This window comes from Myotis lucifugus, unplaced genomic scaffold, assembly GCF_000147115.1.
Source record: "Myotis lucifugus unplaced genomic scaffold, Myoluc2.0 scaffold_230, whole genome shotgun sequence".
Lineage (NCBI taxonomy): Eukaryota > Metazoa > Chordata > Mammalia > Chiroptera > Vespertilionidae > Myotis > Myotis lucifugus.
The window spans coordinates 1,954,171-1,970,807 of NW_005871278.1; the positions used below are offsets into that span (position 1 = coordinate 1,954,171).

The 16,637-nt window shown below is 45.9% G+C and overlaps 1 protein-coding gene across 5 annotated transcripts; it reads left to right on the forward strand.

The window, feature by feature from the left end:
• Positions 1–207: 207 nt before the first annotated feature.
• CUNH2orf49 (chromosome unknown C2orf49 homolog) lies at positions 208–16,289 on the forward strand. 5 transcript variants are annotated; one of them, XM_006098353.3, is made up of 5 exons: positions 208–334; positions 1,785–1,951; positions 5,085–5,460; positions 8,535–8,609; positions 15,781–16,289. In XM_006098353.3, the coding sequence occupies exons 1-4, from the start codon at positions 236–238 to the stop codon at positions 8,589–8,591; spliced, it is 699 nt and encodes a 232-aa protein (XP_006098415.1). In that variant the 5' UTR covers positions 208–235; the 3' UTR covers positions 8,592–8,609; positions 15,781–16,289. The 5 variants fall into 5 exon arrangements, with proteins under 5 accessions (XP_006098415.1, XP_023617847.1, XP_023617846.1 ...); XM_023762079.1 differs by lacking the exon at positions 15,781–16,289 and adding an exon at positions 11,303–11,860; XM_023762078.1 differs by lacking the exon at positions 15,781–16,289 and adding an exon at positions 10,465–10,806.
• Positions 16,290–16,637: the final 348 nt, after the last annotated feature.

Below are 16,637 nucleotides of genomic sequence, written 5' to 3' on the forward strand. Positions count from 1 at the left end.
CGCGTCACCGAGGCGGAGGGGGACCTCCCCCCGCATTCCCCTCGCGTCGCAGCAGACACCTCGGTTCCCCCGGCGGATCCCGCAGCCCACCCAGCTGGCCCCGCCCGCGCCGCCCCGCCCCAGGAGCGCACGCGCGGCGCCCCGGGATGACACGCTCAGCCCCGCCTACACGTCACTTCCGGGACGCTTCCTGCGCGGGGCCTTGTGGGTAGCTGGCCGGGTCCGGGCGACGGTGATGGCGGGGGACGCGGGCGGGCGGCGCTGCCCGGACTCGGAGCTGCTGCTGCACCCGGAGTTGCTGTCCCGGGAGTTCCTGCTGCTCACGCTGGAGCAGGTCGGCGCCGGGGCCGCGGGGGCGGGGGGCGGGGGCCGGGGTGCTCTGGCGGGAGCGCTCCCGCCGTCTGGGCGGCTCGGCGCTGGCCCACCTGGTCTCCCCGCGCCCCCCGAAAGGAGACGTCCTCGCACATCAGGCACCCCTGGGGGTTGGGACTTACCTTTTGGGGTTCTCGATGGCTCGCAAAGAGGGGTCCTAGGCGATCCTCGCGGCCTGTACGGGAGCAAGGAAGAGGGGCCGGGCGAGGGTCGTGGGGGGACGGAAACGGGGACGTGGTCGGGGACTGGGGAGCACCGCACGCGCACCCCGGTTGCAGACGAGGACGCAGGGGTGAACTGCCTCCTTTCGGGGCACCCCGTCGTGATTGCGGTGCAGGATCAGCCAGGAGGAGAATCCGGGGTTCTGCGCGCTCGATGTAGCGTTTGCTCTTTCTCAGCTAATGTGGCCACTCATAGTAGGCGAAAAAGAAGACACAAAGTGATAAATTTTGTGTAAAGTGGTAGAGAATTACTGAACGTTTCCTTGGGGTTTTATGTATAGCACCTTGTTTTTCTTGTGGCTCCTGAACCCTCCGTGCTGCATCTTTGTCTAATCTCATCAAGCCCTAGCTCAGCCGGTCATGTTAGTGATGTCAATTACCTTTTGCCTGTGTTTCTCAAACCTCTTAGGCACATCAGAGTCACCCAGGACTGGTTAACACACACATTTTGCGGGACTCATCCCCTCTGTGTCGGAGTCAGTAGTTCTGAGATGTGGCCTGAAAATCTGCGTGTGTTTTTTTAGCAAGTTCTGGCTTCTAGTTCAGGGACCACAGTTAGCACCGCTGCCCCTAAGCAGGGCCTCCCAGTCTAACCTGCCAGTGGTTCTGTGGGACACTGTCTATGGGACCCTGGGGTTCCCACGTGTCTCCGAGTGAGTGAGTGCAGGTGCAAGTTGATGATAAAGGCCCATCTGGTATAAGACAGAAAAGGAGCAAAATTGTGCTTTTAAGTTTTTAAGGGGAAAAAAGGATTGGGAAAAGTTTCAGAGGACATAGGTTGGATGTGTTTAGTCAGTTCTAAGCACAGTGTTCCCAGAATGGTAGGTGAGCCCGTGATCACATCTCCATTCCGGTTTCCTTCGCTGTTCTCCTCATCGATGAGGATGGTGTCAGCGGACGCCCCTGTTGCCTGGCATGTTGGCTGAACACTGTGGACAGTCGGGCTTGTCACACGGAGGACATGTGGCCATTGCCTGTCAGAGGAGGCTGAACCTAATATTTACAGAGCTTGACCTACTTATAATACCGCTTTTTCAGTATTATAACGGACCCTTAAGCATGTGTCTAATTGTAAAGTGGTTTTATAATTTGTTATTTAAGCAGTAATGTTCTGCCCTGTTAGGCAGGTAATTGGTTAGTTGTTAAAAGAAGGATGTTGTTTTGAACTTATTTTTGTTTCCTTTTCCACAGAAGAACATAGCTGTTGAAAGTGATGTAAGAATAAACAAAGACAATCTTACTGATCTGTATGTTCAGCATGCAATACCATTGCCTCAGAGAGATTTGCCAAAGAATAGATGGGGGAAAATGATGGAAAAGAAAAGAGAGCAACATGAGCCAAAAAACGAGACTAAAAGGTACTTCTCAATACTTCTGGTTTTCATCTTCTATGACTAAACAATTTTACTTTTTTTTTTCTCCCTAGGTAAATTTAGGTCAAAAAGATTTCATTTACTCAACAACTATTTATTGAGCACCAGGCACTGTACATATACCATGAATAAAACTGACAAAATTTCCTGCTTATATTTTAATATGAAGAAACATGATAAAAAATATTAAGGAAAATATATTGTATGTTAATCGTGACAAAAGAAAAAGCAGTGAGAGGATTTACAGTTTTATTTATTTTTTAAAAAATATATTTTTATTGATTTCAGAGAGGAAGAGGGAGGAAAAGAGAGATAGAAACATCAATGATGAGAGGGAATCATTGATTGGCTTCCTCCTGCACGTTGGACCGAGCCAGCAACCCAGGCATGTGCCCTTGACTGGAATCGAACCTGGGACCCTTCAGTCCTCAGGCTGACGCTCTATCCACGGAACCAAACCGGCTAGGGTGGATTTACAGTTTTAATTCAAGTGGCCAGGAACAACCTCACTGAGAAATGCCATTTCAGTAGAGAGACCTAGCGAGTAGTGAGTAAGCTGGCGTTCCAAGCAGAATACAATAATTGGGGTCAGGAGTGTGTCCACAAACAGCAAAGAGACCACCAGGCTGGGTGGAGAGATTCAGAGGGAGAGGGGGTGAGGTTGACTGGGCGTGAGTGGAGATTGTCAGATCACATAAAGCTTTGCTAGTCATTGTGAGAACTGTGGCTGGACTATTGAGAGGAGAAGGCAATGGAGGGTTTCGAGCAGAGTGGTGACACCATCTGAAGTCCGTTTTAACAGGGTCATACTGGCCACCATACTGAGAAGTGATTTAAGGTGGGGGAGGGACAGGGAAACCAATTAGACTGTAGTGATCCAGGCAACACCTGGTGGTGACTGTGAGGTGGTCGTGGACTTGATGAGAAGTGTTGGGTCTGGATGTGTTTTAGAGGTAGAGCCAGAGCCAACATGTGCTGAATTGTGAGAAAAAATAGAATCAAGACTCTAAGGCAGGGGTTCTCAACCTTGGCTGCACTTTAAAATCACCTGGGAATCTTTTTAAAATCCTGATTTCTGGGCCTCATCCTTCGGAAATTCTGTTTCTTTGTTATGGGGTGGGGCCACAACATTAGTAACAAAGCAACAGAATTTCTGGAGGATGAGGCCCAGAAATCAGGATTTTAAAAGGATTCCCAGGTGATTCTAATGTGCAGCCAAGGTTGAGAACCACTGCTCTAAGGTCTTTGAATAATACAGAAATGGAGAGACTCATACAGCTTGAGGGACACTATTTCAAATTTTTAAATTTCAGAAAATGGTTTATAGAACCACAAGCAAATGAAATTCCCTTTTAAAGGTACATGTGATTAATCAGTATAGTTGGTTAGTTAATGAGGACAAAGTACCCAGAGATCCCTAAGTGAGCTAGCTGTTTCTTTTCCTGTGTCGCTTATATGGCAAGTGGGTGTTATTGATTACTGAGTCTCCTTTGGGAGCCTTCTGTTTGTAAGGTGCTGTCATGGGCAGTGCAGTAGCGATGGAGTGAGGGAGAATGCTAATTCCGATTCCTGGTTTTAATCTCTAGTTATGAAGAATGCAGAAAAACTCATGACTGGTAGGGAGGTTGTTCCCCGAGGAGTAGAATAGTGAAGAATGGGGCATGTGTGCTCAGAGTCTTTTGGAAAGTAAATGAGCATACAGTCCCACTTTGGATCAGGAACACATTCAGTTCAGGTTGAGCATCATTTTAGCTCGTTGGTTGCGTGTTGGTCAGGCTGTGTATTAGTGTCAACTTCCATAAATCTGGATTATGCTGTGCATATCTTTAATTGACTTCTGTTGACTCTTACTTCGAAAGTATTTTCTTCTTTATCTGCACATTCAGGTCCATTGTCCTAGGCAAAGCTTTCAATCCTGACGTACTTTACTTCATGTGACGGCTTCTTTTAGTCCCTCAGAGTCACTTTGGAAAGGATCTTTGGCTCTATTTTTAAAAATCACAGTTTGACTCCTGTATCAGAGGATTAAAGCTGGAAGGATCTACGAGGTCATTGAACATTATTGAGTCGCCTGCTGGTTCATCTCTGGAGGAACGGAGCTTTGGAGAAGTGCTGTGACGTGCCTGGTCCTACCGAGCTGGACTAGGTCTTTACTGCCGAGTTTCTCAGACCTGAAGGCGCCCCTTGCCTCTTAGATTGAACTCTCACAGCTGACGCACCTGCTCCCAGTCCTTCTGTTTCCCTCCTGCAGTGGCAGTGGATTATAATGAGTTTATTTTTCATCTTCTGCCAAATGGTTGTCAGTGGTGAATTTGGCCAATCACCTGGGATCTGGTTAAAAGGCAGATTCTGAATTTTTTACAAGCTCCCAAGATACTACAGATGCTACTGGTCCCTGGACCACACTTTGAGTAGCAAGGCTGGAGAGTTCTTCCTGCTAAGTGTGTTTAATTAAAAGGTTTTTTTTATCATAAATCTGTTGTTTGAGGTATAAAGAATAATGAACAAATGAAATGCTTTTATTATCTTTACAATTAAGAGTGGAAATTAGATTTTCAGAAGCTAAATGAGAAGACTTGCTAAATTTTAAAATTAAAATCATACAAATGTACAGTTGCAGTTATTTTAGAAAATGCCTTGGCTTAAGCGACCTTACTGAATGGGGCAGTGTTCCGTATCGTCATATATAGATTGCCGCTATGGTCGTCTTGGTAGAGTTTTGTAGTTTATTATCCTTTCTAAATAGTAATACATGGTCAGAATAACCCTGTCAATAAGATGATGATTTTTAAAAATTAAAAGAATTTTTAGTTACTAGGAAATTCTGTTTTACCTTTTAGGGGTAGTTGGTCAATTGATGTTTTAAAAATAACTCTCTTGTGTGTACAATAACGCTCTCTTTAAATTTCATGTCAACAAATATTTAAACTTTAAAGCACCAGAAAATTGTTATTTCATTTAGAGTGTAAAAGAAAATTTCTTTTCTAGTGGTCCTACTTACAATAGATTTGTCTTATCAGTAAATTTGTTTTGTCATTGTTTGTTTTAACTTTACATTCTAGTAACTGCTTTGCCATTCCAGATGGCATCTTTCATGAATGTGTCTCTTTGATTTCAGGAGTAGCACTGTAGACGTGTCAAAGAAAAGACCTCTCATTGTGTTTGATGGAAGTTCAACAAGCACAAGCATAAAAGTGAGAAAGACAGAGAATGGGGATAATGATCGACTCAAGCCTCCCTCTCAGGCAAGCTTTACCAGTAATGCCTTTCGAAAATTATCAAGTTCCTCTTCAAGTGTGTCACCCCTAATTTTGTCTTCCAATTTGCCTATGAACAATAAAATGGAACACAATAATAATGACACTAAACAGAACCATGACTTAGCGCATGGGAAAAGTCCTTTGGGCCCCGCGAAGCTGCCGCCTTTGTCCCCAGTGGGAACTACTCCAGTGAAGCTAAAGCGAGCTGCTCCGAAAGAAGAAGCCGAGGCCGCGGTGAGTGGGCAGTTTCCACGCGCATGAGAGGGGAATGAGGTCTGTGAGCAGTCACTGCTGCAAGCTGGTCCTTAGCCCTCACGTGATCTGTCAGATTTTTACATCTCATTTCTCATAAATCCATCATGGTAAACTGATGCTTTTTAAAAAGTACACTCAGTTGTTGTTTTTTCCTGCTTAAAATGTGTAAAGAGAGAGTCTCTTAGACACTTAACCTAGATTTTTCTCATTTAGATCCTTTAAGTATCTTGCAACTAAAAGAAAAAAATACTCTTTTTTAAAAATATATTTTTATTGATTTCAGAGGGGAAGAGAGAGGGGGAGAGAAAGAAACATCAATGATGAGAGAATCATTGATTGGCTGCCTCCTGCACACCCCTCACAGGGGATCAAGCCCGCAACCCAGGCATGTGTCCTTGACCAGAATCGAACCCATGACTGTCAGTCCTCATGCCGACGCTCTATCTACTAAGCCAAACCGGCCAGGGCAGAAAGAAATCCTCTTGTTAGCAAGGCTCAGCATGTTAGGTAATTTGTGCAGGTCACATTTCAGTGGTGTGGGAGAGCTTGGTCTTTGTTTTGCACTTAACTTAAGCCACACTAGAGTCTAGGACTTACCACTTGCCTCCCCTGCCCCTTGAATGTCCCTGTCCTTGGAGGGTAGAGGACACTTGGAGGAATCTACTATGTTGTGTTCTACTGCACTTAAGCATTTTATTTTATTTTATTTATTTATTTTTTTAAATATATTTTCTTGATTTTTTACAGAGAGGAAGGGAGAGGGATAGAGAGTTAGAAACATCGATGAGAGAGAAACATCAATCAGCTGCCTCCTGCACACTCCCTACTGGGGATGTGCCCGCAACCAAGGTACATGCCCATGACCAGAATCGAACCTGGGACCCTTGAGTCCGCAGGCCGACGCTCTATCCACTGAGCCAAACCGGTTAGGGCTGCACTTAAGCATTTTAGATGCTGGCAAATTGGATACAGTTACACAGTTTACTTAGAGTTTAATTTATGAGATTATGTAAACATCCAGCGGTTTTATAACCTTGTTCATCTCAGACAGCTATAACAAAAATACCATTGATGGGATGGCTCAAGCAACAAGCAGTTATTTCTTACAGTCCTAGAGGCTGGGAAGTCCAAAATCAAAGCCCTGGCAGATTCAGTGTCTGGTGAGAGCCCACTTCCTGGTTCATAGTCAGTTGCATGTCTGGGACCTCACATGGCAGAAGGGACAAGGCACCTTTCTGGGTGGGGTCCCTTTTATAAAAGCATCAATCCCGTTCATGAGGGCTCCACCCCATTACCTAATTACCTCAGAGGCCCACCTCCAAATATCACATTGGGGGTTAGGATTTATTTTTATTTATTTTTTTTTAATTTTTTTTTAAAAATATTTTATTGATTTTTTACAGAAAGGAAGGGAGAGAGATAGAGAGTTAGAAACATCGATGAGAGAGAAACATCAATCAGCTGCCTCTTGCACATCCCCCACCGGGGATGTGCCCGCAACCCAGGTACATGCCCTCGACCGGAATCGAACCCGGGACCCTTCAGTCCGCAGGCCGACGCTCTATCCACTGAGCCAAACCGGTTCTGGCTAGGGCGGGGGGGGGGGGTTAGGTTTTAATACATGACTTCTGAGGGGACACAGACATTCAGTCTGTAGCACATTCCTGTAGTATATACTTGGGCTTTATTATCTTCAAATTGTATGTCAAAGGGATCAAAACTCAGAGTAGCTCAATCAAAAATAGTAGACCCTAGAAAAAGAAAGCTGCTGTGTATCCGACCAGCCCTAAGTCCTTACATTAGTTCCTTGAATCCTTTTAGTAATCCTGTGATGTAGACACAATAATTATTTCCATTTCACAGATGAGGAAACAGAAGTTTGGATAATTTAAATAAACTTGTCCAGGGTTCAGTTAGAATTCATGCCTGGCCCCAGACATGCGCTTATGACACCATGTTGCCTCCACACTAAACTCCGTCACCTTTGTAGGAAGGAGGGAGAGGGTGTCAGATAGGAGTGGGAAGAGGCATCCACCCTCACATATTACAGTAAGGAGTGAGCTTTAAGGAGTTTTTTTTTTAGTTTTTGAGAAAACATTTTTCTACTCAGAAAATTTTTACTCTTTGAGAGGTGTGGTTTTAAAATTTTTTACTTATTTTTAATCCTCACCCAAGGATATGTTTTCTGTTAATTTTAGAGACAGAAAGGGAGAGAGAAACATCGATGAGTTGCCTCCTGTATGTGCTCCGACTAGGAATCGAACCCACAATCTAGGTGTGTGCCCTGACCAGGAACCGAACCTGCCACCCTTTGGTGTGTGGGTCGATGCTCCAACCACCTGAGCTACCCGCTAGGCTCAGAGGTGTGATTTTGTGTGTTTTTTTAAATCTTTTCTCCTGTTAAGATCTTGGATTGTGAGATTGAGGGGGGACATGGGCCCTGCTCGGGGGAAGCAGCCCAGGAGCAGTCAGTGGTCTCAACCCTGGGTATACCCTAGAGCAGCGGTTCTCAACCTGTGGGTCGCGACCCCTTTGGGGGTCGAACAACCCTTTCACAGGGATCGCCTAAGACCATCGGAAAACACATATATAATTACATATTGTTTTTGTGATTAATCACTATGCTTTAATTATGTTCGATTTGTAACAATGAAATTGGGGGTCACCACAACATGAGGAACTGTATTAAAGGGTCGTGGCATTAGGAAGGTTGAGAACCACTGCCCTAGAGCTTCAGAAAGTCAGAGGTCAGAGCCTCATCCCTGCTGCCTGTGGGTTCTCACCTAACTGGTCCTGGGATAAGGCCCAGGCCCGGACATACCTGTAAGTGCCCTGGGTGATCCTAAGGTGCACATGTTTGAGAACCACAGCTAGAAAAATGGGAGCCAAGGAGGCTTGCTCTGTTTGCTAATCTAAGCTCTCTCCCACCAGATGGCAGCAGGGATCTACCATTTGTATGTTGGTAGTAAACCTTGGTGGCTTAAAAACAGTCATTCCAGTTGTTCTCTGACATTTTTGTAAGTATAAACTGATTTCTGTTTATGTCATTTTAGGATAACCTGAAGCCACCAGAAACAAAGAGGAAGATACAACACGTTACATGGCCATGAAGGAAAGTTTCCAAAAATGTAAATATAACTGTAGTTTTCAAACAGTTCACATATATTGACAGTATTTACAGAGAGCTTGATTATTTTGAAAATTTTCTAAAGGTTTAAAATTAGGTTAAAAAAAAAAAGTCTTTCCCTGCCTGCCTTTCTCCCTCCTTTTGAAAAAAAAAATTGCCTTTTATTCTCTGATTAGGAAAGAATTTCTCTTTTTTTAAAAATATGTTTTTATTGATTTTAGAGAGAGAGAGAAAAACATCCATGTAAGAGAGAAATATCGATCGATCGACTGCCTCCTTTGCACACCCCCTACTGGGGATCAAGCCCGCAGCTGGGGCATATGCCTTGAGCTGGAATTGAACCAGCAACCTTTCTTTGCACGGGCCGATGCCCAGCCAGCTGAGCCACACTAGCCAGGGCGGAAGGAATTTCTTTGTAAATGAATGGCTTACTATACGTTATTTATGTTGACCGTAGTCAAATCAGGAAACTACAAGTCTGGTGTACCATAAAGCATCTGATGAATTTTAGGAATAATTCTCATTAATCTGTTTCAATCTTTGGAGAACTTGGAGATTTTTTTAAAAACTCACATATTTTAGAAGTACACAATTTTTCTTTTCCCAAGCAAAAGAATATAACAGTTCACAGTATTTTAGTAAATACTGCCAGTCCATCCTTGAGGTTCACTGAGAAAAGCATATTTGCAGTGCTGCCAATACACTACTCAGACTATACAGATAAAATTGCTGTCCTCTAAGTGCTTGCGATTGCTTCTTCCCTTGAAGTCATAGCAGAATTGCTTCTCATGAGTTGACTGGTCAGTGTTGCCCCAGGTCCACCCTTCAGGATGTTCTTGTCACGCAGCAGTCCTACCTCCCCTTTTCAGGAGCAGTCTGATCTCACTTTGAGCTCAGGGATCTCCCTCCAGGAGCTTACTGAGGCCGACTTTAAAAATCTCCAGGTGAAGTCATCGTGTTAGAGGTGGTACCTGTTGGTAGAGAGTTCAGTGAACAGGAAGAGGAGGTAGATTTGTAGAATTTAGGAGAGTCTGGGAGGATGGTGGTGAAGGGGGAAACTCGGTGTGACCCAGATGGGCCAGCAGAGGAGGTACTGAAGTCGGAAGTGAGGACCCAGTGACAGCACGGAGGGTGCCAGTTGGCCGGGTCCCTGCTGGTGCAGCACGGAGCGCTGTGCACAGGGCTGTCCCGCAGGCATATCTCTGAGTGTGTGCTAAGTGGTCTTGTTCCAGCTGCATAACTGAGTCAGTGAGCAAACAGGTTATTCCTCACATTCGTGAGTTCCAGTGTTCACTTTCCTGCCCTGTGTTTCTAACCAAGTGCGAGAATACTTGACACTCTCTCCCTTGTATGATTGATCTTCAAATCGGGGGTTGTCTCTTCAGTACTTTTTACAACAGTCTCATTCCTCTTTCTGTTTGTTAAAACAAGCATTTTAACTCAGCTGTTGAATAGCCATAGGAAGAAGTAGTTCCGTCATGCAGGTGAACACTGTGCTGAAACTTTAACCCTGTAGTTTCAGTCCTGCCTTCTCCAGACTGTGCATCTGTTCGCATGAGACAAAGTGGATACATACTGAGTTGCATAAATTGTTAACGTTAGGGTAAATTATTAAATACGCAGTTGTCTGCAGGGCTGATGTATTCCTATGCATAACTGTGTTAAGGGACATTTTGAAAAGTGCAGATTTTAGGGTAGAAAGACAAGTTATATTTATTCAGTTGTTCCTTCTGCTTTCATCTGCATTTCTCTCTTAGTTAAGAGAGAATTAGCCATTTGACAGTTTTAAGTCAGTAGAAACTTATTTTTCGTTACTCAAAAAATTAACTTTTAATTTGTATATTTAACTTACAAAGCAGGTTGGTACTAACAGCTGAACTGTGTAACATTGTTGCTTCAAATTGAAGTTTATATTATGGACAGTCAGAGTCAGCGCTCATATAGCAGCATGTTCTTGACCTACTTTGAGTTTGAAATGTGGAGGAGGTAAGCTGGGTACTGTGTGTCCCATACACCAACATCCTGGAGCGCTGTGCCTTCCTCCGGGCACAGACAGCTAGCCCTCGGCGTCTCCACGTGCGGCAGCGGCCTGCGGAGCCTGCCCCGGAGCCTGCCCGCGGAGCCTGCCCCGGAGCCTGCCCCCGAGCCTGCCCCGGAGCCTGCCTGCGGAGCCTGCCCGCGGAGCCTGCCCCGGAGCCTGCCCCCGAGCCTGCTCCGGAGCCTGCCTGCGGAGCCTGCCCCCGAGCCTGCCCCCGAGCCTGCTCCGGAGCCTGCCCGCGGAGCCTGCCCCGGAGCCTGCCTGCAGAGCCTGCCGAGGGACGCATGGGAAGCGGGCAGAGGTGTTGGGAGGCTGATGTTTTGAAGTGTTGCTTTGGTGAGCTTTGAAGCTGAGAAGGACTTGAGTGGCTAACATCTTCGGAATCCTCTGTACTCCCTAACACGGGTTACTATTGTTGCTCTCGATTCTATAGTCCAATAAAGCCAGTTTTTCTTCTTGTTGGGGTAGGAAAGCGAATGGCATTTGTGTAGAGAGTGGCTTCTGAGGTGGAGTGCCAGGCACTGACCACTGCCTGCCTTGCCAGGTGGTCTTGTTCTTTTCTTCCTCCCCCTCTTGGTTCCCTGTTTTCCTTGCTCATGGCCTCCTTTCCTGCATTTTCACTTTCTTTGCCTTCATCTCCTCCCTCCTCTCTGTAGAGCCTAAGCTTCAGGCTTGGTCACAGCGTGGCCCTGCTCATTCACTGCGGTGGAGCTGGACCGACCCGTCCTCGTGCGGGGAGGTCGGGCTGCTGCGAGGGCTCTGAGAGTGCTGGGGCCTCCGGGGCTGTCGGCTGCAGTTGTCCAGACGCTCAGCAGCCAGGCCCTTTGGGAAGCTGGTTCACCCTCTGCCATGAGGCCATAGTGCTTTTGCTAGTACTAAAGTTCCTCAGAATTGTAATTATTTTTTGAAGTAATATTTTGGTTGCTTAAGTTTTCAGAGACAATTCTAAACTGATCTAGAGACTCATTCAGCAGCAATGACCTTTTTAAAACTTACATTAAGTAAACTGCCAGTAGCTTAAATCACATGTATGTCAGAGCCTCCTCTGTTCTCTACTGTGGGACTTCAAATGTTTTTAAGTGTGCTCTTTATTAAATGCTCGTGCAGGTTTTGTAATTCAGTACAGAAAGTTTAACCTTGTAATGTACATTTTTTTGTATGTAAAAAGTCTTTTAAGTAGCCTTATCCTTATTTAAATAAACTGAATAAAATTATTGAGTAGGTCTGTCGTTTGTAAAAAAAATAAAATGAAAAAATACTCTGTAATGACTTGATCTCTTTTTATTTGAGTAAGTGCTATTGAAAGGTGTCATTTTTATAGTAAAAAGTCTGTTTCTGGACTGATTGAGCTCCAGCATGATTCCGCTAGTCCCCCCATCTCGGGGCGCTGCTGTACAGGAGCACGGCTGGAGTGGCCTGGCATTCAGGACTCCCTGGTGCGACAGAGGCTGACACTGACCACCGCTGTGCTTGGGGGAAGGAGACACGTTCCCAAACCTCATCCCTTGTAAGCTTTCTTTAAAAAAAAAATATGTGTGTTTGTGTATATATACATATATATATTCAAATTGATTTCAGAGAGGAAGGGAGAGGGAGAGATAGAAACATCAATGGTGAGAATCAAAATTGGCTGCCTCCTGCAGCCCTCCCGCCCCCACCGGGGATCGAGCCATAGGCCGATGCTCAACCACTGAGCCATGCCGGCTGGGCCCTTGTAAGCTTTCTTAACTGGGGCAAACCAGAGATTCGTTGAGGGCTTATTTGTGTTTGCGTGGTCTTAAGAAAGTTAATTTCTAAACTGGTGCCTTAATGTTGATAGTGAAGCTCTAAATTAACTAGGAAAAGCCTCAGGTCACCTGCCTTGAACTTAAAAATTAGATCCTTGATTTTTTTTTGTCTGGACAGAAGCGACCAAAAAAATTTATTTCCATTTAGATTTTTACTAATGTGCTCTTAGTACTAACTGAAGTGCTTTGCCCTGCCAGTTGTTATAAAGTTGGTTGTCTTCCCTGTTGTGGCAGAAGAAATAAAGATGTGAATTAAGTTCTCCTAAAGAAAAGACAGGCAAGTGAACAGGAATGATGGGGAATTATAATGAGAGAAAAAAAATTAGGCGTAGGGTGAGAAACTATTTAAACTAGTGGTTAGGAAAGCCTCTTTGAAACGCTGGTATTTTAAGGGGTGACAGCTATGGGAAGCTTTTGGGAAAAACATCCTATAAATGGTAGATTGTGATCAAGCAAATGCTTCTACTGTCACTCCTGGACCCCTGCTGCAGCCATGATGGGGAAGAAGCTAGAAAAATATGCCCCACTGACAGCCACCCACTCCCCATCCAGCTGCCAGGTGACTGACTGCATGAGGTCCCAGGGCAGACAGCCCAGACCGCTGACTCGCAGAATCACAGGGGATAGAAGGGGCGGTGCTCAGCCACTAAGCGCTGGGGATGGTTTGCTACCCAGCACTAATAACAGACATCAGTCCCCATGGTGAAGTGAACACCTGAGTCTTCATAGGTTTTTAGCTCAAAAAGACTAGTGGGGAGGGTAGTATGAAATGAAGTCAGAGAAGGTAGGCAGAAGCCAGAGTAAGGTGGATCTTAGGCCATAAAGGACCTCGAATGTGATGCTAAGAGAAATTGGAAGCTGTTTGTTAGCGCTGTTCAGACTTGACCAAATTGAATCAAAAAACAGAAACAAGACTGGTTGATTAACTGTACAATAGCATGAAATGTTTTTTAATCTCTAATAAAATTAACCAGATGCCTTGTTTTTTAGCCTTTGGGTACATGGTTTGAACCAAACTATTTACATTTCTTTGACTAATAATTAAACCTTAGAAGACTAAAATACCAGTTACGCTTAAAGATAGTTTTATAAATACAAGAACACCAACTCTAGCTAAGCCTTCTGTTATGTCTATTCTGCCCTGCTACATACTTTTTTTGAAATAAACTTTTAAAACATAAACCTTGTAGCATTTTCGGTGCATAGAAATATTGCTGGCTGAGGCGGTATTGAGAGTTTCCCTCTCCCGACAGCTTCCTGCCACTGATCTGCGTTAGTGTGGTGCCTTCCTGAGACTAATCGGTACTGATACATTGTTAGCTAAAGTCCATAACTTCATTCAGGTTTTCTTAGTTTTTACCAAATGTCCGTTTTCTGTGCCAGGATACCACCTTACCTTTAGTTTTCATAATAACTCCTTAGAGTCAGCTGGGCTGTGACAGTGTCTCAGACTCTCCTTAAATTTCTCAGCCTTGACATGGGGAGCGTATTGGTTAGTTGTTTTGAAGAGTGCCCCTCAGTTGGACTTGTCTCGGGTCTTTTGCATGATGAGACGGGTTACGAGTTTCAGGACGATGGGAGGAAAGAGCCCTTCCATCCGCTGTATTAGGGTGCATTCTCTAACGGCTTTAACCCTTTCGAGGGGACCCTCGGCCACCGGCTCAGGCACTGTCTGGTCACATGGGGTCACTTTCCTCTCACGCTGTGCTCGGGAGAGGGTCACGGGAGGAGCGTGGAGTACGCTTCACCTTGCTGGCCAAGCGGCCACATAGCCCATTTGGAATGCTCTGCAGAATTGTCTGTTCTCCCCCTTTTAAAATTTAATAATCATCTCAGTGTGGACTCCGACACTTGCACTTTGGGTAATGACATAATGCTTTCTTGTTGGTTTTGCTCAGATCCCTCTGGCTCTGGCCACTGAGAACGGTCTCAGTTGGCCGCTGTGTCCCTCTGACTTAGCCATCCTTGTGGCTTCTCCGGAGCACCTCCTTACTTTCTGGTGGAACAAAGTGCTCCAGGTTCCTCTTGCATGTTTCCTGTTCCAGTCCTGACGTGGCCATCTCTCCAAGGAGTCTTGGTTCCTTTTATTGCAGGATGGCATTAGAAAGCAAGATCTGGGCACTAGGGTGCTCACTGATACTGGGGTGTCGTTGCTTCTGGGCCGCAACTGACAGAGCAAGGAAATACATGTGTGTTTATACTGACCCTGGGATATGCACACATCTGCGTGTTTTTATATGTAAGCATCTCTATAGTAAGCTAAACATGAGTTCATACTGTGTGGACCACTGTAGGCCTCCTGTGCTTGTTTCTAAGTGCCCGCCCCAAAAATGAGAAACCAGGCTCCCACCACCCACTGTCCACTTACTTACCTGTTGGCTTCCGGTACCCAGGTGCAGCGGTGGCCGCTGTCCACCTGTGCCCATGTGGGAAACAACGCCATCAACTAGATGGAGTGCAGTGATTTATACAATTCCTCTGCCTCTATCCTTTCAGACTCCATTCATTTCCAGTGTTACTTTAAGTCATGTCGCTTAAAAATATGGGAGTTTTGTATTTTAATGAACAAGAGGATGTCAAGTTAACTTTTCTCTGTTTGATTGATGAGAGAGAGAGAGAGAGAGAGAGAGACAGAGAGAGAGAGACCGATTTGTCGTTCCGCTTATTTATGCATTCATTGGTTGGTTCTTGCACGTGCCCTGATGGGACGATGCTCTAACGAACGTGAACGCCCTGTTCCTGGCCACACACGCCATTAGTGCAGTAGGGACTGGCTGTGTTTCACACTCTACATAAGGAGCTGGAGTAAGACATTTCTCTGCCCCAAGGGGCTTTACCCTTTTATTAATCCCCGTTGATTCAGTCTAAACATTCAAATAATTTGAGAAAAAATCTGAAGAACATTTTATAATTAAAGTCAGGATGTTCTGTGCACCAAATGGCTTACTCGTTAACATTTTTAATTCTTTGAAGCCTAAGGAAACCGACCCCAAACCGGCTTTTTCTCTTGGAAGATGCTTCCGACCCTGGGAGGGTTTTGTTCACCTGCTTCTGATTGTACAACTGCTGATAGTGCCTGGGATGAAGTCCCCGCCCTGATTTCTGTGGCAGGCTTATTTCTTCTCTCGCATCCCTTTGGCGTGCTGAGAAGAGTCAGTTTCGTAGTTCATGTGCATTTGGGCACGTGTGATGCCTGGACATTCCCTTCTCAGTGTTTCAGAAAAGCTGTATTCAGGATCGCATCCCCCACAATCATCTCCACATATAAGAAAACAAATTGTGTTTTATTTCAGAAATAATGCCTCCCTTAACCTTCGTCCAGTTATGGCTCTTTCTCATTGTTTCAGACTGGAAGCAATGGGGCGCAGCACTCTGATTATGGAAGAGGAGGCGTGCGGAGGGAGTGAATTCTCCGAAGGCTGGTGGCAGAGCGGCGGCCCAAACCTGGACCCCCTGCCCTTTTCTTAAACCAGAAATGGGCCCCTTCCCAGGCCCCTCCACGCCCACCCCTCCCTGGAGTCCAGTGCAGTGGCCCTGCGTTCACACGACGGCCCACTGGCTAGCGGAGAGGAGAGGGACATAACACACACAGACGCCACAGCAGCAGGTGTGCGACTGGCAGTTCCTCCAGGAAGGACGGGCTGGCGTCGGGACCTGCCCGTGTGCTGGCCTGCGTGGCCTCGAGTGAGCATCATTCCTTCTGGGCTCCCATTTTCACTCCGATCCGGGGTCTCTCCCAGATCTTAGTTCTCTGTATTTCCACCTCATCCTCACCCTGAGCCCCTCAGGCTGCCCTCTAAGGCCAGGCAGCCTCATGTCGGAATGAGCATTTAAATATGTACAGGGAGCATTATAAGGCTTTTTGCTCAGGTCTGTCTCTACTTCATGGACCTTGTGCCTCTGCCTGGGGTCTCTGCAGAAGAGGGGGCCTCCCGCGCCCGGCCCTCCTTCCTTTCAGCGTGCGTGGCATGCCTCCTGTGAGTGTGTCTACTCTGTGTCAGGGTTCAGGGCGCTCCGGCAGGGGCGGGCGGGGGTTGCCCACTGTTAGTGTGGGATCCCCGTGGATACTGTCAGTCACCCTTTTCCGGAAGGATTCCCTGCCATGGATACCCTTCCTCTGCTCTTATAACATATCTCAATAGAACACAACCCCCTGTGGAAAAAATCCAGAGCCCTGAGAGTTGATGCAAAAACCTGAGACCGC